Source organism: Chiloscyllium plagiosum, unplaced genomic scaffold, assembly GCF_037043375.1.
Source record: "Chiloscyllium plagiosum isolate Xiang-an unplaced genomic scaffold, Cpla_swu_hap1 HiC_scaffold_11, whole genome shotgun sequence".
Lineage (NCBI taxonomy): Eukaryota > Metazoa > Chordata > Chondrichthyes > Orectolobiformes > Hemiscylliidae > Chiloscyllium > Chiloscyllium plagiosum.
In genome coordinates this window covers 25,837,271-25,861,292 of record NW_028270149.1, presented here as the reverse complement: position 1 = coordinate 25,861,292, position 24,022 = coordinate 25,837,271, and the positions used below count along the sequence as shown (strand labels likewise).

The 24,022-nt window shown below is 40.8% G+C and overlaps 1 protein-coding gene across 1 annotated transcript in view; it reads left to right on the top strand.

Annotated features, from left to right (window-relative positions):
* The first annotated feature begins 20,045 nt into the window (after positions 1-20,045).
* Positions 20,046-24,022, top strand: part of LOC122557360 (palmitoyltransferase ZDHHC15B) — a 105,764-nt gene continuing 101,787 nt past the window's right edge. The window contains exon 1 of the mRNA XM_043704992.2: positions 20,046-20,276. Coding sequence (XP_043560927.1) covers positions 20,159-20,276 — 118 coding nt within the window. The 5' untranslated portion in view covers positions 20,046-20,158. The remainder of the gene's footprint in view (positions 20,277-24,022) is intronic.

Here is a 24,022-nt window from a genome sequence, read left to right as displayed (position 1 = left end):
GGAAGAAGTCTCCTCAGGATGGACTTCAATGCTACAAAAGCGTGCAGTACCCCACTTTTACAGAACAGCTGTCCAAGTTAAAATCACAGAATAGTCGCAGGACAGAAAGGGGTTATTTGGTCCATTAGACTCATGCATCGTGGCAACAGAGCTGCAATACAAATGCTGCATGACATTTTGTTAACTTACAGTATACTATTAAGAATGTACCATTTGACTCAAGGCACAGCAGTAAAGAAATTTTCAAATAAAAGGTCAGCACGAGAGGAAAGCAAGCAACAGTGCCCCCTATCTCTAAAGTTCCAAAAGCATAATGGAGATGTTCCCAGAACACAGGAATGTTCAAAAATGATGAGTTTGGAAATAACCACATGTAACCAGAGAAATACCATAAGGATTCAGCTGTTTGTCTCCTATTTTGTTTTTGTATTATTTTGGTTTAAAACTGGTGTTGCGCCCAATTGCAATCCTGTTCTCTTGAGTACTGCTAAGGATCTGAATTTAAAACATTTTCATGATAAGTGAGCAACCATTGACAAATTTTATGGGTGTTTAAAAAATATTTACTGCAAATTAGAATAGCTGCCAGTAGAGGCCCATAGCTATGACTATGAAGCAGCCTTTTCTGTAGGGGATCAGGTATCAATTGCAGGTTCTCTAGGTATATGGGTATTGCCTGTTTTTCCAAAAGAGAGGGAGGAAGGGGAGCTTGAAGTTTAGGTCCTTCATGTTCTTTCATAAGGCACAGGCAGCCTATAGGCTTTTTCAAATGGGGAGAGGTTTGTAATATGCATTGATCCTAGCAGAAGATATGCACATTTGAAAATCAGGATGACAATATTATGTTGCGTTATATTTTAGTTAAAATCTGCAGCTATAATACTTTCATATTCAAAGGAGGCACCCAGTGGAGAGGGTTTTTTTTTAACTGTTAAACTCCTGTACTACTTACAATGTGAAAGCTGTAGCTCCAATGGTTGCACTCACTTCTTGAGCCACCCGGTTCAAATCCCGTTCCAGGACCTGAGCACAAAAATGAAGGCTAACACTCCAGTACAGTCCTGAGGGAGTGATGTTGTCAGAGGGTGCTGTCTTTTGGATGAGACATTATATGGAGACCCCCATCTACCTTTTGAGTAAAAGATTGAGAAAGTGTGATGGCTCTATTTGAAAGCAGGACAAAGATGTTTTCCGGGATGTCCTAGCCAGTATTTATTTCCCACTCAATGTCACTAAAGCAGATTGTTTGGCCATCATCACATTGCTGCCTGCGGGACCTTGCTATGTGCAAACTAACTGCTGCATTCTCTATAGTACAAAGGTGACTGCAGTCCAAAAGGTCCTTCATTAGCTGTGGAGTACTTTGTGAGGCCTAAGGTTGTGAAAAGGGCTATATAAATGCAAGTGCTTTTAAAAAGATCTGTGCTGCCCAGAGTCAAAGTAAGCATTGAGGGAATACAGTTATTACAAAATTCAGCTGTTTATATATGAAATAGAGGCTTGTTCATTGATTTCAATAAATCAGAATGAGAATATTAAGTGAACAATGTTTTCAGTTAAAATCTGTTGCTACAATACTTTTGGTATTCAAAGGTGGCACCCAGAGGAAACTTTTCGACTGTCAATCTCCTTGAAGCATTACATTGTGACAACATTTCAAAGAGTACTTCATTAGTTGTGGAATGCTGGAGATTCAAACCTGACGTAAACTTTTATTCAATTCTTTCTGTATATTCAGTACCAACCATCAGTTTACACCAGGTTTAGAGCTCCATCTACTGGTTATTATTAGTACTTTACAAACATGAGGTGAGAAGTTTCTGTTTCTTTGTACAACTCGCCTTAATTTCTGAACAACTGTTAGCCTTTTTTAGACATTAAACAATTTACTGACATATTTTGCATTAAATATAATAAATAATCCAAAACTCCTGAGTCTCTCAGTCTTCACCTTTATGAAATATTTCTTCAAGTTAGAATGCCTGTGAGTATGAAACTGTGATGTAGTGTACTCTAAATACCAACTTGGGTATTTTTATCACTATTCTCATAAAAACTGTCTAATTAGTACCTTGCTTTTACAGAATGACTCACAAAATTTACATCCCTGGTGCAAACAATTAAATGTTTCCCAGGCTTTCCTTAAGGGTATGAATCTTAGAGAGGTTGTACATATAATCACATCTGTTTATGTGATGACTATACATTTATATTTCTAAATTTTCACTTTACAAGGTATAACGCCTGCTAGAAATTGCAGAAGCCTAACAGTAAAAGAATCAGGAAAAGAGGGTAAAGGGCAAGCTAACAATAAGAAAAGGTATAATACAACATGCCAAATCTGGAGACATATCAGACTCGAAACATTTACTCTGTTTCTCTCTCCATCAACGCTGCTAGAACCTGCTGAGTTTCCCAGCATTTTCTACGTTTAACTGGAGGTAATAATTTGCACATAGATCTGGATGTAGAGGATCTGGACTGACTGAAACATGACTACACAAAGAACATGATTGACAACAAAATATTGAAAGACATTTATGAACAAGTGAAGTGTGGATTGAATTAGGAGATAAGGAAAACCTGCATTCCTAATAAAAACATATCATAAATAACCAAACAATGAACAAGAATGCAAGGAACAATTATGTAGGTAAATAGCTGAGGAACGGTCATAGAATAATAATCATGGGAGATTCCAATAACCCCAAATAAATTAGCAACAAAAAGTGAAAGCTGAAAAAAAGAGTTTTACTGTGCATACAGGATTCCTTCACACTTAACATTTAAGCTGTTCATTAATAAATTAATTACCACTGAACCTTATAAAGGTTAATGAGCCAAAACAGGTCAGAGAAGTAAGGAACATCAGAGCAGGAGTGATATCAAATATCAAGATTAGGATCAAGAATGACAAAAGGAAGACAAAGACTTAGGGCATAGATTGGAAAAGAGCAGATGTAGAGGAAACAAGTGTGGAACTAACAAAGGTAAATGAAAAGAAAATCTTATAACACAGAGACCATAAAAAGAAAGAAATCTTTACACAGGTAATTAACGGAACAATCATCAACAATTCTATTCGTTTTAAAATAGTGACGGAAAAGGATAGACCAGATCTAAAAGTTGAAGTTCTAAATTGGAGAAAGGCCAATTTTGACGGTATTAGGCAAGAACTTTCAAAAGCTGATTGGAAGCAGATGTTCACAGGTAAAGGGATGGCTGAAAAATGGGAAGCCTTCAGAAATGAGAGAACGAGAATCCAGAAAAAATATATTCCCGTCAGGGTGAAAGGAAAGGCTGGTAGGAATGCTGGATGACTAAAGAAATTGAGAGTTTGGTTAAGAAAAAGGAAGCATATGTAAGGTATAGACAGGATAGATCGAGTGAATCCTTAGCAGAGTATAAAGGAAGTAGGAGTATACTTAAGAGGGAAATCAGGAAGGCAAAAAAGGGACATGAGATAGCTTTGGCAAGTAGAATTAAGGAAAATCCAAAGGGTTTTTACAAATACATTAAGAACAAAAGGGTAACTAGGGAGAGAATAGGGCCCCTCAAAGATCAGCAAGGCAGCCTTTGTGTGGAGCCGCAGAAAATGGGGGAGATACTAAATGAGTATTTTGCATCAGTATTTACTGTGGAAAAGGATATGGAAGATATAGACTGTAGGAAAATAGATTGAGACATCTTGCAAAATGTCCTTATTACAGAGGAGGAACTGCTGGATGTCTTGGAACAGATAAAGGTGGATAAATCCCCAGGACCTGATCAGGTGTACCCGAGAACTCTGTGGGAAGCTAGAGAAGTGATTGCTGGGCCTCTTTTTGAGATATTTGTATCATTGATAGTCACAGGTGAGGTGCAGGATGACTGGAAGTTGGCAAACGTGCTGCCACTGTTTAAGAAGGGCAGTAAGGACAAGCCAGGAAACTATAGACCGGTGAGCCTGACCTCGGTGGTGGGCAAGTTGTTGGAGGGAATCCTTAGAGACAGGATGTACATGTATTTGGAAAGACAAGGACTGATTAGGGATAGTCAACATGGCTTTGTGCATGGGAAATCATGTTGCACAAATTTGATTGAGTTTTTTGAAGAAGTAACAAAGAGGATTGATGAGGGCAGAGCAGTAGATGTGATCTACATGGACTTCAGTAAGGTGTTCGATAAGATTCCCCATGGGAGACTGATTAGCAAGGTTAGACCTCATGGAATACGGGGAGAACTAGCCATTTGGATACAGAACTGGCTCAAAGGTAGAAGACAGAGGGTGGTGGTGGAGGGTTGTTTTTCAGACTGGAAGCCTGTGACCAGTGGAGTGCCACAAGGATCAGTGCTGGGTCCTCTACTTTTTGTCATTTACATAAATGATTTGGATGCGAGCATAAGAGGTACAGTTAGTAAGTTTGCAGATGACACCAAAATTGGAGATGTAGTAAACAGCGAAGAAAGTTACCTCAGATTACAACAGGATCTTGACCAGACGGGCCAATGGGCTGAGAAGTGGCAGATAGAGTTTAATTTAGATAAATGTGAGGTGCTGCATTTTGGGAAAGCAAATCTTAGCAGGACTTATACACTTAATGGTAAGGTCCAAGAGTGTGTTGCTGAACAAAGAGATCTTGGAGTGCAGGTTCATAGCTCCTTGAAAGTGGAGTCGCAGATAGATAGGATAGTGAAGAAGGCATTTGGTATGCTTTTCTTTATTGGTCAGAGTATTGAGTACAGGAGTTGGGAGGTCATGTTACGGCTGTACAGAACATTGGTTAGGCCACTGTTGCAATATTCCGTGCAATTCTGGTCTCTTTCCTATCGGAAAGATGTTGTGAAACTTGAAAGGGTTCAGAAAAGATTTACAAGGATGTTGCCAGGGTTGGAGGATTTGAGTTATAGGGAGAGGCTGAACAGGCTGGGGCTGTTTTCCCTGGAGCGTCGGAGGCTGAGGGGTGACCTTATAGAGGTTTACAAAATTATGGGGTCGGGGAGTCCAGAACTAGAGGGCATAGGTTTAGGGTGAGAGGGGAAAGATAAAGAGGAGACCTAAGGGGCAACTTTTTAACGCAGAGTGTGGCATGTGTATGGAATGAGCTGCCAGAGGAAGTGGTGGAGGCTGGTACAATTGCAACATTTAAGAGGCCTTTGGATAGGTATATGAATAGGAAGGATTTGGATGGATATGGGCCGGGTGCTGCCAGGTGGGACTAGATTGGGTTGGGATATCTGGTCGGCATGGACAGGTTGGACCGAAGGGTCTGTTTCCATGCTGTACATCTCTATGACTCCCTGACTCACATTCATGTGGCACGTTTAACATGGGAAACCACACCAAGGCAGCTTAAAGAGTGCAATCATAAAAAAATTTACACCAAGATTGATACGGATTGTTGATAGGTGAGCGGTGGGGTATGGTGCATTAAGTAGCATCTGAGCAAATGGCGCAATTCATTAATGCTGCCTTTTGAAGATGTATACCATGACCTTAATCACTTGTGTGAGACTAAGTCACTTTGTTCTCAGCAAAGTCAACCTTTAAAACTTCAGAAAGTCCCTCAAAAAATGGCAACTTACACTTTGAGAGTGAGAGTAAACAATCAGCATGAGGTGTGAGTGGTCACCGTTTTGTCATTCACGTTGTAGGAAGTGCTCTGTGTGCACTTGTCTCCAGGTAAGGAAGGGAAAAAAGGGGTGGGCTGAATGTCCATTAGAAAACATGTAGGTAAAAGTTATTATCATATTATAAGGTTGAGGTGAGTAAAATAGAAGCGTAAGGAACAATGACAACTAGGATTTTTAAAAAACATATTGAAATTCAAGTTCAATATGACCACTCAAAATCTGGGATATGATCGGTGGTAATGCCAATTGGAAAAGTCATGCTGTACGTCTCTATGACTATGAGTCAAAATTCCCTACAGTGTGAAAACAGGTCCTTTGGCCCAACAAGTCCACACCAGCCCTCCAAAGAGTAATCCACACAGACCCATTCCCTGACCAATGCACCTAAGACTATGGGCAATTTAACATGTCCAAGTCACCTAACCTGCACATCCTTCAACTGCAAAGAAAGGTGACAGGCTAGAAGATTGGACAAAGTATAAAGACAGCAAAGAATAACTTAAAAATTAAGGAGGGTAAAATTAGAAAATGAGGAAACCCAGCCAGAAACATAACAGTGGTAACAGCTTCTATACACATGAAACAAAAATAAAACAAGTGAGCATTGGTCCTCTAGAAACTCAGCCTGGAGAATTGATAATGGGAAATAAAGAGACAGCAAGTGATTTGAATAGGTCTTGTGCATCAGCTTTCACAATAGAAGGTACAAGTACCAACTCAGAACTATCTATAGATGAAGAAATGAAAGAGACTGAGGAACTCAGGAAAATTACAGTCACCAGAGAGTAAATCAGTAAGTAACTTGTTGAAGCTGTGTGCTGAGAAGTCCCCAGGTCCTGATGGATTTCATCCTAGAGTCGTAAAAGAAGAGGCTAGTGAGACAGTTGATACATAAGTTTCAATTTTCAAAAACACCCAGATTCGGGGAAGGTCCCATTAGAAAATAGCAATATAACTCCTTCATTCAAAAACAGTAGAAGGAAAACAGAAAACTAGGTCAGTTAGTGCAAATTCCATCATTGGGATTATCTTAGAAACTATTATGAAACAAATTACAGCAGGATACTTACAAAAGTTCAAGATAATCAGGCAACGCCAACATGGTTTTATGAAGAACTAGAGGGCATAGGTTTGGGGTGAGAGGGGAAAGATATAAAAGAGACCTAAGGGGCAACTTTTTCACAGAGGGTGCTGTGTGTATGGAATGAGCTACCAGAGGAAGTGGTGGAGGCTGATACAATTACAACATTTAAAAGATATATGAATAGGAAGAATTTAGAGGGATAGGGACCAGGTGCTGGCAAATGGGATTAGATTAGTTTAGGATATCTGGTCGGCATGGACGAGTTGGACCAAAGGGTCTGTTTCCATGCTGTACACCTCTATGATTCTATAAATAGAAGTCATGTTTAACCTATCTATTGGACTTTGTGAGGAAGTAGCATGTGCTGTGAATAAAGGAGAACTGGTGAATGTACCACACTCAGATTTCAAAAAAGCTTTTGCTAAATTGCCCTATCAGAGATTATTGCAGAAAATTAAAGCTCTTGGTATAAGAGATAACATATTGGCATGCATAGAAGATTGATTGGCTGACAAGAAGTAGACATTAATGAGTCTGTTTCTGGTTGGCAAGATGTAATGAGCACTGTGTCAAGGGATCAATGCTTACACATCTATTTATATAAATGACTTGGCTGAAAGAACAGAAGGTACGGTTGTCCCATGATGATACAAAGATAGATGAGATTCGCTACAGTATGGAAACAGGCCCTTCGACCCAACAAGTCCACACTGACCATTCAAAGAGTAACCCACCCAGACTCTACATTTATCCCTGACTAATGCATCTAACACTAAGGGCATTTTAGCATGGCCAATTCACCTAACCTACACATCTTTGGATTGTGGGAGGAAACCGGAGCACCTGGAGGAAACCCACGCAGACACGGGAAAAATGTGCAAACTCCACACAGACAGTCGCCTGAGGCTGGAATCAAACCTAGGCCCCTGGCACAGTGAGGTAGCAGTGCTAACCCCTGAGCCACTGTACCTAGATAGGTAGGAACATAAATTGAGAAGGGGGCATAATGATGATACAAAACAGTATTGATAGGTTGAATGAGTGAGAAAAAATCTGGCAAATCGAATACAATGTAAGAAAATGTGAAGAAAAAGAAGCATATTATCTAAATCCTGAGAAACTGTACAGTTCTTATATACATAAGCGATCTCAGTGTACCAGTGCATGAACCCTAAAAGACTATGATTCAGGTCCAACAAGTATTAAAGGAAAGTTAATAGAATATTCTCATTTACTGCAAGGGGAATTAAATCCAAAGATAGGAAGGTCACACTTTAATTATACAGGACATTGGTGAGACCACATCTGGAATACAGTACACGGTATTGGTCATCTTTTAAAGGAAGGATGTAAGTGCACGAGAAGCAGCTCATAAATGTTTTACCAGACTAATTCCTGGAATAGTCTGGGTGTCTTATGAGGAAAGGTGCAATAGGCTAGGCTTATTTCCATGTGCTTAAGTAGGAGGCAATTTGATTAAGATCCTGAAGGATTATGATAGAGAAGTTGTGGAAATGATGTTTGGAAAACTAGGGGTCAATGTTTAAAAATAAGAAGTCACCTATTTAAACAACGAAGAGATGAATTTTGTTTCTGACAAAATGTCGTACATATTTGGAACTCTTCTTGATAAGGCAGAATTAATATTTTTAAGGCTGAGGTGAATAAATATTTGTTAGGCAAAGGGGTAAAAGGTTTTCAAGAGTAGGTAAGAATGTACTTTTGTGGATACAATTGAATCACCATGATGTTATTAAATGGTGGAGCGTCCTCAAGGGACTGAACAGCTTGCTACTACTGCTTGTTTCTTTGTTTATTTATCAATTGACTCAAGTGGGGTTTGTTGTTCATTGGCTAACTCATTGCTTTCTTTTCCTCACAAAGATTGCTGGCTCATGAAATCAAAACGCTCTTCAGTATTGATAGCAGTGGAAAACATCTGTTCTCATCTATATGTTCATAGATTCTCATTTCATTGACAGTATGAAATAAATTTCTTAATCCAATGTAACTAATCTTTAGGTTCCATCACATGCCAAGAGTTTCCTATGAAATCTTCAACCACCTATCCTTTCACCAATTGTTCTTTGACAGCCTGTTCCTTGACTTTACATAATTTAATGTGTTCGGCTATTTGGAGAAGATTGAGGTCTAGATATGGCTTCCTGCCCATGTAGGAGAATCCTCGACATGAGGTACACATAGATGTTCTACTTGTTAACAAGTATCTTGTTAACAAACAAGATACTTTGTTAATATAGTATCTTGTCCCAGTATCTAACTTGAGGTCTGTGAGGTGACCATTGACATAAATGTCTATTTGTCAGAATGTAAAGTCTGTACTATCTATTTCTTCTAAGAATGCTTCAGGTTTTATTCTACTGTAGACTGTTTTTCGTGGACAGTTTTTCGTTTTCTTGCTTTTCTGAAATTATGTCCATTTGTAGTAGTTGAACACAGTCTGTGCCTGTGAGGTGTCTTTGTTCCACAGCATTGACAAAGGTTTTTTTAGTGTCTGTTACCCGCTATACTTGCTGTACTCGTTTCTCATATTTGAAATTTATATCTTAAAGATTGAATGGACTCTGTTGATGTCTTGTACCAAGATTGACTTTTTTTCTTCCTAGATCAATATTGCTGCCAGACCTTTTCTTCATTTATCATTCAAATGACTTTCTCTAGAGTCAGGTCTTCTTTAGACTGTAATACATCTGACAAAGACTCCTTGGCAATTCCTACAATAATTTAGTCTCTTATGAATTCCGAATTGCATTCAACATAGTAGCACTTTTCCAGAGATTATTAATTAAATCACCTATGGATTCCCTTGAATGTTAAACTCTTTCATTAATTATCTTCTTCTTTCAAGAATTGTATTAGTTCTGAGATTAAAATAATGTCAAATGCTTTTAGTTCTTCTTCAAAGTATCTGTTGCTTGTTTTACGCCTTGGTTACACTACTGTGTAGGTTCTCTTGTTTAGCTTCTAGGGTTTAGTATTTAATTTGGAAATTATTTTGTATCTCAGAAATTGTTTCTCTAAAATGTTCCATCCTGTGTTCGATTTGACATATCTTTGAAATGAAGACTTCCTGGCAATATTATTTTTGAAGTCATGTCTTCCTAATGTGATGAACTATTTTGCTTGCTTAAAATACCTTATTTTGCAGTAATAGCAGTTTTGCTGCTCTTCACTACTGTACCGGAGGATTTTCCCATATTTTGTGTTGAGTATGTTAACTTCCCATGTTCTCTCATGGTTATAATGGAAGATTTCCACCTTTTTCGCAGTTTCACTGCATGAATCTTTAATAAATGATCCTATTTTAATTATAATCTTACTCAATAATTCCTGCTGCTTGTGGTTTAACTAAGTAAATCTCACCTTTATCATGGTTCTGATGAAGAACTTTACCACATTTTCTAGATCCTGAATAATGTCTCTCAAATTTTCCCTTCTGTTTGAATTGATCTGCTTTGGCTTTTAATTTGCCCCATGTTATCACTTTAATCACTGACATTCAGATGTCAGCTACCTTGAGTTACAATTTCTTTTCCTGGCCCTTTACTTCTGTTTCTATAGCCATGCCTGAATTCTTCACTCGCTTTGGCAACAATGCACGATCTGAACTGTCTTCATTTTTCCAGCCTGGATTGCTCCACAGTTTTAATATCTCCCTTGGCCCATCGCAGATTTTAAGCTTTACTCATGGAATCTCCATTGCCTGTCTGCTCACTAGGACTGCTCCCACAAATGACCAATACTGCATGGTGCTGCCAATATTTGCTTTGGAGTTACTAATTCTTCTTCTGTTAAGAGTTGTGTTATGAAGATGTGGGTGTAGTTTAAGAGAGTTAAAAGCAGCAGAACTACCAGACACAGCAACAAGTGTTCTCAATAAGGCAACAATGTAACACTTTGTTGAACAACTCAATTAGCTCATTGCCTGGAGACAAAACAAATTCAAATTTGGCAAATCAGTTTAAATCATACCCCAAAAAATATCAAACTCCAGTCCAGTTTGAATTTAGTATATTGACAACCTTAAAAGCCAATCCGATGCTTTGGGTTATATGACCAGGGAAAATTGAACAGTTGAGAGGAGAACTGACAAGCCCAGCATATAAACAGACTTCCTGAAAATAGCTGTCTTAAAAGTACCTTTTCGATCAGTTACCTGGAACACAGAAATTCCTAAGAAGAATAAAAGAACACAGGAAGATCCGAATAGAAGAATGAAAGTTGCCTGGTTTTGAGATAAGAAGTGTGGTTTTGTAAATCTTAATTGTGAGTTTTATCAGACTAGTATTATAGAAGGGAAGGTAACAGATAGTAAGACTAAGGAATGTAAACAGTTGCTAGTTAATTATTCAATGTTATCTTCTTTTATCATTCACTGAAGCATTCTTCCTTGTTCAGGATTACCATGGGGGTTTCTTCTTTCGGATTCTTAAATCTTCAACTCTTTGCTGCTGTTAAGTGTGCTGCATGAAGGGACAGCGGAAGAAATCACAGGTCTTGGTGCTGCACCTGCTCTGGGCCCCTAATCTCATTCTGATTCCTGACCTGATTAGAGCAGCCCCACCTCTAACTCAGCATAGTCGGTCTGCCAGAGTCTTAGTCCCCGGCTATTGGGCCGTAATGCATGGACATCCTACCCCTGTCCCATGCCCCACGCCAATCCATTTCCATCCCATCTTGGGCCATGGCAGTGTGAGCTGGCAACCTAGAGCTGAGTCTGCGATCTAATACCAATGCTCACAATATGCTGTCTGAGCAGTTATTTCAAATCCATATCACCACGTATCATATTGTATAGGCAGGGGCAGCTCACAATATGCTGTCTGAGCTTCTGCTCATGACAAAGATTGTTCTCACCATCCTCTTTAAGTGTAAAAAACTTCTGTGGTCTGCCTGGTCTGGTGTGGTAGAGAAAACCCAATTCCTAGCCTAATGAAAAGGATCTCTGTCGTTAACAAGATATAGTTTATTGCATGTTAGCAATAAGTGACAGGTTAGATTGATATGGTAGACATTGTTACAGAGAGGATCAGATGATAGATTTCACTCTTTAGAAATTCAAAGTTGTTCTGCCCGCAAGCCCAAATGACACTAACATAGTGGGTGGTTTTTATGGCACACCTCACTACTAACCCTTTCAGATCCACATAATTATTTCCCATTATTGGATGTTTGTCAAGTTAAAAAGAGTCATGGATCAACTTTCAGCACCTGCTCCACCCCAATTCTTTAAGAGACAGAGGATGGCATTAAGTGCAGACTAGCTTTGTATGGTGTTAACCTCTCATGATTTTGGGCCCTTGATGAGCATGTGCAGCTGTTCAATAGCACAAGTAGAGTTAGTTGCATGTTATTTTAATAAACAGAGAGAAGGACAATCATAGTTAGAGAAAGGTACAGCACAGAAACAGACCCTTCAGTCCAACTCGTCCATGCTGACTATTGCCAGCACCCGGCCCATATTCCTCTAAAGTGTTCCTAATCACGTACCCTTTTAAATGTTGTCATTGAATGAGCCTCGACCACCTCCTCTGGCAGCTCATTCCATACACCCAACACCCTGTAAGTAGAAAGGTTTCCCCTTAGATCCCTTTGAAATTTTACCTCTCCCACCTTAAACCTATTCTAGTTTTGGACTCCTCTACCCTGGGGAAAAGACGTTGACTATTCACTCTATCCATGCCCTTCAGGATTTTATAAACCTCTATAAGGTCACCCCTCATCCTCCAACACTCCAGGGAAAACGGCCCTAGCCTCTCCCCCAGACCTCAAACCCTGCAACCCTGGCAATCAGCTTGTAAATCTTTACTTCAGAAGCAGCAAACACATGTCAATTCTGCATCATAATTCTTATCTATTTTCAGGCCTGATCAAATCTTGTCACTTTCATTTGTAATACGTTCCAGCTCTGAAGAAAAGTCATGGATAGGACATTAAATTGATATCCACGGTTTAATGAAAAGATCCCATGGCACTACTTGAAGAAGAGCAGGTAATTTTCCAAATATCTTCACCAACGTTTGTTTTACAGTGAAGATTCTAAAATATAGGGACGTAATTTCCACCTCCCTTTATGATCTTATTGTGGAAATCAGCTGTTATTTTACAACACAGCAACAGCAGATAAACCTTAAACATAATTTGTGAGCTATTGAAGTGTTTCAAAAGACACTGAATAAATGCAATTACTTTCTTTCCTTTAGAAGACTGAGGTGGGAGAGAAAATTACTAGGATGAAAGTGACTAATTTTTTTGCACTGATCAATGTGTACTAATGGTATCTTGGCTACAGAAAACCATTGCAGTCACCAAAATAATTTGAAATGGAAAGCTGAAAAATATCTTTTAATAATTCATAATAGGTGCCATTTTTCAAAATGAAGTTTGCAGCATGAAATTATATTGCTTCATATCAATCTATTTATGTTTGTGAGTATATATACTTTGAGTTGGCCAATGACTATCTGTCACAAGAAGGCTATTTTACTCAAATGCTGTCTCACTGGACTGCTGCTTAAATAATGTATACTTGTGTAGACAGTCTGAAAGACACAGGATGCAATTTGAAACGTTGCCTGAAAAAAATCTATACGCCACTAAAACATTCTTACTTCATTGACATGAATCAGAATTATGCTGCTATATTGCAAAGTGCAGCTGAAGTCAAAAAACAGAAATAACTCAAACTGTGTTACCACAGAAATTCAGTTCTGCTGTAAATACGATAACAAGGATGAAGATTGCATTACACTGTTGTGAGAAATGATCTTTTGCAGTTATTGTTATAAATTATGTACATTTCTTTTTGAATGTTTCAGTAAAAATACTTCTGGGTTTGGTGACTGATTACTTCGATGCATTTGATAGCAATTACAGTGAAGACTGGATCATGGAAGTATTGTAAATAAATGTTTGTGTTGTCATGCAACTTGACAAACCAAGAGTAATTGTTATTTGGGTAAAAAGGAGGGTCAGTCTTAGCAGTCTAAGACTAATTCTGCAGAAGCCCCCAAGTTATGAGCTTTTATGCACTTCTGGTCATGTACCAACTTCTTGATCTGATCAATTTACATTGACCAAATGTCCTGTTGATAGTTTACTCACTTCCCAAATGGCATACATACATCTGGCCTTCCATATCCTTGCTTTTTGTGTGGCCTATCTGTCCCCAGTTCCCTATCATTTACCACCTGCATTCCTGGTCTTGACCTTTTGCATTCCCATCCTTAAGCTTTTCAGTACAGCTGTGAACCTTCAGTTCTGCCCAGATTTATATTTCACTGACAACACTTTATAACTTAAACTGCTCAACCCTTATTCAACCCTCATTTGCTAAAATATTCACTGACTGTGCAGAATTTATAGGATACTGAATGATGTAGACTATGGTAGGGAATCTGGGAGAATCACGTGAGAAGTTGGATGTCTTTTCTTGACATCTGAGTAACTCTGCATTTTTGGTCATTGAAACAAAATTCTTGCTTGGGAGCGGTGACAAGTTTATTAACAGAGATTGTTGCTTGCTTTCAGTCTCATTATTTGTTAATTTTGCCTTATTAATATGTACCTTCCTATCTCACCACCCGCTAAGAGGAAACTTGACAATTCCCAAAATGAACGTCAGAGTGAGTACCCACAACTTCAGCTCCCTGCTTGCTCTTGCAGACAGCCATCTGGGACACCCGGCACTAACATCTCACAGCACACTCCATGGACAGCGACCACATGCAATCACTCATCCATTGATACTTGCTTCTGACACGTGCCATCTTCACTGTATTACCATGGCACATCTGCAATCAACTTACAGATGGTTCACTATTGCCATGCTGAATCTCAGGCTGCTGGAAGGACACTTTATGTGCAAAGACAGATAACTAGATCAGACCAGGCTGCATCTCAGGGCTGTGTGCATGCCCCCTGAGCCCCTCACCCATTTTGATCCTACTTGGATGTTTATAGTATCCCTGCATTTTTGCAGTGTGCCCCCTCAGACAGAGATACCAGACTGACAGCATAGAGTCCTAGTTGCTTTTAACCTACTGCGAATCCTCTTGCAAGGATGTCTTCCTTGAAGAAGCTCTCTTCCTCCCTCTACAAGGCAACACAACGCCTGGAGGAAGAGCGCCTCATCTTCCGCCTAGGAACCCTCCAACCACAAGGGATGAATGCAGATTTCTCCAGCTTCTTCATTTCCCCTCTCCTCACCTTATCTCAGTCCCAACCCTTGGACTCAGCACCGCCTTCTTGACCTGCAATCTTCTTCCCAACCTCTCTGTCCCCACCCCCTCTCCTGCCTATCACCCTCACCATAACCTCCTTCCACCTATCGCATTCCCAACGCCCCTCCCCCAAGTCCCTCCTCCCTACCTTTTATCTTAGTCTGCTTGGCACACCCTCCTCATTCCTGAAGAAGGACTTATGCCCGAAACATCGATTCTCCTGCTTCTTGGATGCTGCCTGACCTGCTGCGCTTTTCCAGCAACTCAATTTTTCAGCTCTGATCTCTAGCATCTGCAGTCCTCACTTTCTCCTCCTGACAGCATAGAAACAGAGTCAACAGCATAGAAACAGCCCCCTTCAGCACACAATATTCGTGACAAGTAATAAACACCAAATTACACTAATCCCATTTACCTGCACTTGGTCCATAATTCAGTAGTTCTGTATTGTCTTATTGCTTAGCAGACACAAAGCTAGGAAGCTTGTTATCACTGTCAGTGGTCCTCAGTCAAAGGAGACATTCTTCAGTCAGGGAGTATCGGCACTGTAAGTCAAGGGCAGCTTCCAATATCAGTCCAGGGCTTGGATATTATCAGTTAGCTGCCAGTGTCAGGATTCGTTCCTGGTAAGGATTGAGGCATAGTGTTGAGCAGCTCACCAGCTGATGTGATTTTTCTGCCTTAATGTGGGATATTTTCTACTGGAATGACAGAAAGGCAGGTACGGTGGGAGATGAAAGTAGGTAGCACAGCCTTTAGTGCGGCATGATTAGTAGTGTGGGTGGGTGAAAGCGAGTGAGGGAAGATGTTGATGATTTAGTGAGAGTGGTCAAGCCTGAGCCTCGTGGGACCATGGTTCAGTGGCAGAGATAGAGCAAGCGTGAGTAAGAAGAGAGATGGTGACACATACCTTGGCAGAGTGCAGAATGTCATGGGCCTTCTTCGTATTGCTGAGCACTCTGAGATATTTGAAATTGCACTGGCCCTGGTGGCAATCTCAGACCACACTACCATGGTCTGGTGTGAGAGGCTCTTCTGGCTCTCCTGGGAGAAGAGAAGACGAAGTCCTGCCTCTGCACCAACCAGCTCAACAGAACTTCCAGGTACCTGTTCTCATTGCTGGGTGCTAAATTCCCTTTAACGGCCATGTCTGAAGCTAATGTCATGAGTTGTGCAGGGTTGGTCTGACAGTGCTGTTCGGGTGTACAATGGCCTTTTAAAGATGGCACTGCCAATAGGAATGCAGTTCTATTCAATGTTATGCAGGCAGCAGTGAGTTTTTCCAGCTACAGTGAGTGTTGAATCAGGCTAGCATTGGGGACCAGAGGGACATGGCAGGTAGGTTAGAGGGCAAGTCTGGTAAGCTGGCACAGAAAACTCATTAAGATTCAGGGAGAGTAACACTCAATGAAACTGACACGCAAGCCACAAAAACCCAAGGTTCAGCCAACTGTATCTGCACTGCTTCTGGGAACTGACAGGCATGTAGATGTAAGAAAAACAAAAACAGAAATTATTGGAAAAGCTCAGCAGGTCCGGCAGCATCCGTGGAGAGAAATCAGTTAACATTTTGGGTCAGTGACCCTTTTTCAGGATAGCATGTAAATGTATGTTTCTTTACAAGGCCATTAGAAATAGGAACACAAACAGGCCTGCTCTATCATTCAATAGGATCATGGCTAATCTGAAACTGCTCATATTCACTTTCCCGCCCTTTATGCATGACCCTTGATTCCCCTGATTAAGAAGCTATCTATCTTTGATAGAACTGGACCTCAGTGGTCACCATTTATTGCTTATCCGAAATTGCTCTCAAACTGAATGGTGTACTGAAAGTATAAAAGCAAAATATTGCAGATGCTGGAAATCTAAAGCAAACATACAGAATGCTGGACAAAGACAAGGATCCCAGTTATATCTGTGAAGAAAGAATAGGAGTTAACATTTCAAGTGCAAAAGATTTATATTCTAGAGCGCTGGAGGTTTAGGGATGACCTTATAAGGGTTTATAAAATCATGAGGGGAATGGATAGGGTGAAAAGCCAAGGTCTTTTTTCCCAGGGCAGGGAAACCCAAAGCTAGAGGGCATAAACATAAGGTGAGAGGGGAAAGATATAAAAGGGACCTAAGGGGCAGGGTTTTCATGCAGAGGGTGGTGTGTGCATGGAATGAGCCAAAAAAGGAAACTGGTACAATTGCAACATTTAAAAGGGATCTGGATGGTACAAGAATAGGAAGTGTTTAGAGGAAAATGGGCCAAATGCAGCCAAATGAGACTAGATTAATTCACGATATCTGATCAGCAAGGCCAAATTGGACCAAAAGGGTCTGATTCCATGGTGTACAACACTATGAATCTATATCCAGAATTGAATGGGGTTGAACTATAGACAGAGGGATAAGAGAAGGAACAATAGAATGCACTACATGGTGCAGTGCCCAGAATAAAAGACAAAATACGTAAGTGATAATGATGGCAACAAATAGATTTAGATGTAAAATAGATGTATAATTATAGGTGAGAAAAGGAGAAAATGCTGAAAGCAAAGCCAGACACAAACAAGACAGGGTCTGTAATCAAAATGCAGGACAACTCAATGTTGACCATAAGGCATAGGAGCAGAAATTAGGCCATTCAGCCATTGAGTCTGCTCCACCATTCAATCATGGCTGATAGGTTTTTCAACCCCATAACCTTTGATCCCCTTGACAATCAAGAACTTCTCTATCTCTGTTTTAAATATACTCAATGACCTGACCTCCACAGCCTTCTGTGACAATGAATTCCACAGATTCACCACTCTCTAGCTAAAGTCATTTCTCCCTATCTCTGTTCTAAAGGGTCTCCCCTCTACCCTAAAATTGTGTCCTTGGGTCTTTGTCTCTCTTGCCAATGGAAACATCTCCACTCTGTTGAGGCTGTTCAGTATGCTGTAAGTTTCAATCAAACCCCCTCTCATCTTTCTAAACTCCATCGAGTATAGTCCCAGACTCCTCAAACATTTGCTCATATGTTGAGCCTTTCATTCCTGGGATCGTTCTCGTGTACCTCCTCCGGACCCACTCCAGGGCCTTCCTGAGGTATGGGGCTTAAAATTGCTCACGATACTCTAAATGTGGTCTGACCAGAGCTTTATAAAGCCTCAGAAATACATCCCTGCTCAAGATGTTTGACAACATTGTATTTGCCTTCCTAACTATCGACTCAACCTGCAAGTTGACCTTAAGAGAAATCTGGACTAGGGCTCCCAAGTCCTTTTGACTTAGATTTCTGAATTTTCTCATTTAGAAAATAGTTCATTCCTGTAATCTTCCTACCAAAGTGCATGACCTCACAACTTCCCACATTGTATTTCATTTGCCACTTCTTTGCCCACTGTCCTAACCTATCTAAATCTTACTGCAGCCTTCCTGCCTCCTCAATACTACCTGCCCCTCTAACTATCGTTGAATCATCTGCAAACGTAGCCAGAATGCCATCAGTTCCTTCATCCAGATCATTAACGTGTGAAGTGAAAAGTTGTGGTCCCAACACTGACCCTTCTGGAACAGCACTAATCACTGATTTCCATCCTGAGAAGGACCCTTTTATCTCCACTCTCTGCGTTCTGCCAGCCAATCTTCTATCCATGCTAGTACCTTGCCTCTAACATCATGGGCCCTTAGCTTACTCAGCAGTCTCCTGTGTAGCACCTTATCAAATGCCTTCTAGAAGTCCAAATAGATAACATCCATTGGCTGTCCTTGGTCTAATCTGCTTGTTACCTCCTCAAAGAATTCTAACAGATTTGTTAGGCTTGACCTCCCCTCATGAAACCATGCTGACTTTGCCCTATTTAACATGCAATTCCATGGTATTCAGAAATCTCATCCTTCACAATGGACTCCAAAATCTTACCAACGACTGAGGTCAGATTAATCCGTCTATAATTTCCTGTACATAATTTCCCTTCTTAAGTAGTGGGGGTTACATTAGTGATTTTCCAGTCCTATGGGATCCTCCCTGACTTCAGCGAATCCTGAAAGATCACTACTACAGCCTCCACTATCTCTTCAGCTATCTCCTTCAGAACGCTGGGATGTAGTCCATCTGGTCTGGGCAATTTATCCAATTTCAGACCTTTCAGATTTTCTAGCACCCTCTCCTCAGTGATGGCCACCACACTCATCTCTGTCCCCCCACCCCCCACGATTCTCTTGTACTTTTGGGATATTACTCGTGTCTTCCATCATGAAGACTGACGCAAAGTATTTGTTCAGTTCCTCAGCCATTTCTTCGTTCCCCATTACTATTTTTCCAGTGTGATTTTTCCAGCGGCCCAATGTCCACTTTGCCTTTAACAAAAGAAACTCTTGCAATCTTTTCTAATATTACTGGCGAGCTTACCCTCATATTGAAAATCTCCTTCCTCATTTCTTTCTTCATTGTCCTCTGTGGTCTTTCTAAGCTCCCCAATCCTCTGGCTTCCGACTGCACTTCGCCACATTATATACTCTCTCTCTTGCTTTTATGCTGTCCCTGACTTCCCTGGTCAGCCATGGTTGCCTCATCCTGAGGCAACAATGTTGAGTTCTGAAGTGTATAAAGTGTTAAAGCGGAAAGTGGGTGTTGTTCCTCCAGTTTGCATTTGTCTTCACTGGAACAGTGCAGTAGAATAATGTAGGAGTGGACCAGGGTGAATTCATGCTATCTCCAGCCAGATGTCTCCTCAACTTGGCATTTCATAAGGACTGTTCCCGCTAGAAATTTAGTACCCATTGATACTAAATAGTACCTGATTGAAATACAGGACCCAGGCAATAAAATCAGTGTTATTTTGCTGGGAAGACAGTGTGGGTTGCAAGCGTTAGAGGGCGACACAACATCTGTTCTTCCAAACTCTTCTCCAGAAAGAACACTCTCTTCGGCTGTGTCATACGAAAGGAGTCGACGAATTCCGGAAAGAGCCGAAGAGCTCGGACACCGCTCCGGAAAGAGCCGGCAATTGCGAGGTACGGTCGGGAAGAGCCGAAGAGGGCGGGCGCTGGTTCGGAAAGAGCCGAAAGGTGCGGCCTCCGCGCCGAGAAGAGCCGAAGAGGGCGGACGCCGCTCCGGAGAGAGCCGAAGAGGGCGGAGGCGTCCGGCGGAGCCTGGGAGAGGAGAGGTGCAGGCGGGGTGCTCGGTGTTCGGGCCGTGACGGGATTGTGGAGGTGCCGGCCGGTAGGCCGGGTGAGGAAGATGGCGATATCGCGGGGTCTGTGGTGCTGTCAGCGGATATTGGCCTGGATTCCGGTGCTCATCATAACCATGGTCGTGCTGTGGTCTTACTACGCCTATGTGTTCGAGCTGTGTGTGTGTGAGTGCCTCTTTGTTGTCAATTGATGTTGACAGTAGTAGGAAGTTATTGGGCACGTCCACTCAGGGATAAAAGACTGTTAACATCAAGGTTCAGATCACAATCAGACTGAGTATTTTGATCTCTTACCATCTGTCAGGACAGCAGGATCTCACCATGCAAGAACTTGCTGCTCAGCTTTTATGATGTGTGTGTTTAAATAAGATTCTTTAGGAACTGCTATTGCCAGTCCAATGATAGTTTCACTTAATTTACAGTAAAATCTGAAGTTATAGCTACGTCTTTTAGAAGTTCGCCTGCTGAAGTTTGTTCGTACCAGTGTTAAGACTCTTGTCAGATTATGCTAGTTTACATTAAGAGATATAAATGCATGTTATAGATTTAATCCAAGTTTCAAGTTTCCTTTGTTTTGGTTCTCCTTTTATGGCTTGAAAGCAAACAAGTTGATTTTTAACTAATGTAAATAGTTTTATTATAGTTAGTTCTCTAACAGTGCTGTGGTTGGATAAGCTGAAAATGTCAGATAAGTGTCTTGTTTGTAGATTGAGTGGCACCAGGTCTGTCATTAGGTAGTGAACAGAGAGTCATAGAGATGTACAGCATGGAAACAGACCCTTCGGTCCAACTCGTCCATGCCAACCAGATATCCTAACCTAATCTAGTCCCACTTGCCAGCACCTGGCCCATATCCCTTTAAACCCTTCCTCTTCATATATCCATCCAGATGTCTTTTAAATGCTGTAATTGTACCAGCCTCCACCACTTCCTCTGGCAGCTCATTCCATACATTCACCACCCTCTGTGTGAAAAAGTTGCCCCATACGTCCCTTTTTATATCTTTCCCCTCTCACCCTAAACCTATGCCCTTTAGTTCTGGACTCTCCCACCCCAGGAAAAAGATCTTGCCCCTCATGATTTTATAAATCTCTATAAGGTCACCGCCTAGTTTCTGATGCTCCAGGAAAAACAGCACCAGACTATTCAGCCTCTCCCTATAGTTCACTCCAACCCTGGTTACATACTTGTAAATCTTTTCTGAGCCCTTTATAGTTTCATAACATCCTTCTGATAGAATGGAGATCAGAATTGCATGCAATATTCTAAAAGTGGCCTAACCAATATCCTGTACATTTGCAACATGACTTCCCAATTCCTATACGCAATGTTCTGACCAATAAAGGAAAGCATGCCAAACACTTTTTTCACTATCCTATCTACCTGCGATTCTACTTTCAAGGAGCTATGAACCTGCACTCCAAGGTTTCTTTGTTCAGCAAGACTCCCCAGGACCTTACCATTAAGTGTATTAGTTCTGCTCTGATTTCCTTTTCCAAAATGCGGCACCTCAGATTTATCTAAATTAAACTCCATCTGCCACTCCTCAGCCCATTAGTATCATCTGCAAACTTACTAACTATACCTCCTATCATTTATATGGACCCAGCACTGATCCTTGTAGCACACCAGTGGTCACAGGCCTGTACCACCATTCTTTGTCTTCTACCTTCAAGCCAGTTCTGTATTCAGCTGGTTAGTTTTCCTTGTATTCCACGAGATCTAACTTTGTTAACCAGTCTCCTTACTGAACACCCATATAGATCATGTCTACTGCTCTGCTGTCATCAATCTGCTTTTTTTAACTTCAAAAAAACTCAGTAAAGTTCACATGCACAAAGCCATGTCCTTGCCTTTCCAAATGCATGTACATTCTGTCCCTCAGGATTCCCTCCAACAACATGCCCATCACCGATATCTGGCTCACTGGTCAATAGTTCCTTGGCTTGTCCTTATCACCTTTCTTAAATAGTGGCACCATGTTAGCCAATCTCCAGTCTTCCGGCACCTCATCTGTGACTATTGATGTTACAAATATCTCAGAAGGGACCCAGCAATCACATCCCTAGCTTAATGTTTCCAAGATTAGCATCCTTCTGAAATAGCTATGGCATTTCTGTTTCATTCAAGCAATTTCTTAGCCATACTTCAATACTCAATCTAATTATGATACGTTTTTAGAACCAGTATCTAGTGCCAAGTCACTCTTAAGTGAAGAACTGCATTTTGATGCTACCCTGAATTTTCTTTTTAATAGTTTGTATCAAGTTCCTTTATCTGACGGTCTTTTTTTTTAAACTTTAAGTAGTGCTCTAAATTTATAGTTTCTATTCCTCATCTCTGCGTTGATTTTTCGGATTCAGCTGTAGTTCTGAGGATGAATCCTATAAATCTCCTCTGCGATTTGGTGATTCTCCGTTGTATATTCCAATACTGCATACTCTGATCAGAATGAATTGTGACCAGACAACAGTATAGTTTTAGCAGAACAGCATCAGACCATCTCTGATTTGGTGGATTATGTTTGCAGTGTTGTTTGCTACTCAGTACCTGGAGATGGTTAATGTTGAGTCTATTGTGCTTCCATATTTCTTTGAACATCTAGCTAATTAAACACCATTTTTTAATGACAAAAAAAATTGTTGGAAAAGCTCAGCAAGTCTGTCAGTATCTTTGGAGAGAAATCAGAATTAACGTTTTGGGTCCAGTGATCCTTTCTCAGAACTGATGATAGCTAAGAAAATGTTGGTTTATATGCAGAAAACAGGATGAGAAGAGGGGGTAAGCAGTAAATGATTGGTGGGGATAGAGCCCAAAGAAAGAGAAGAGCAGTTGGACAGTCAACGGAGTAGATAACAACCCAGCACGAGGGTGAATAGATGTTAATGGGGGCTGTTAGTGGCTAACAATGGGTGATGTGTAATAACAGACAATGTGATAAGAAGGCCTGGTTTGTGGGGACTGGGGCAAAGACATGGGAGAGCTCAAGCCCTGGAGTTATTGAATGTGATGTTGAGTCCGGAAGGCTGCAGGGTACCCAAGCACCTCATTTTCTGCTTGGGGACCTTGTTATCACATAGTCTGTTATTACACACCACCCATTGTTTGCCACGAACAATTCTCATTGACAGCTATTCACATTCCTAGCCAGGTTGTTATCCACTCCTTTGTCTGTTCAGCTGCTCTTCTCTCTCTCTCTGGGCTTTATCCCCACCTATCGTTTACTATTTACCCCCTGCCCCGTCCTATCAACTGCGTATAAACGAACATTTTCTTAGCTACCATCAGTTCTGAGAAAGGGTCGTCAACTTGAAACATTAACTCTGATTTCTTTCCAAAGGTGCTGCTAGACTCCTGAGCTTTTCCAACAATTTCTATTTTTGTCTCTGATTTACAGAATCTGTTGTCCTTTCAGTTACCAGTTTTGAAATACATTCCGACTACTTTTCATACATAGAAGATAGAGTCATAGTCAGATGTTATAAACTAGAAAATTGTAAATTAACTAATTGACTGTGGCCTTGGTAAAATATTCCTACTTGTCTTTCTCAAACTGAGACTATTTATCTCCAGTGCCTCTCCTCTGTCCATCATTTGAGTGGTGATGCCTTCAACTGGGTCCATTCTCATCTATCCACATCTAATCAGAGCTGCAGTGATTCTCTTCCTATTCCCACATCATTATCTCTGATGGCCCCTTCAATAATATATTGTTAGCCTCTCCAGTTTCTCATTCTGTGATGTTTCTATAGGGTAAAGCAAACTTCAGATTCCATATGTACCCTGATGATACCCAGATCTACCTGACTGCCCCTCCACTGACTCTGATCTTTAGGAGAGGATTCAATGCTTATCCGAAGAGAAAGAAGCAGAGGAGGGAAACTTAATAAGTTGCTATTACACTGAGCCAT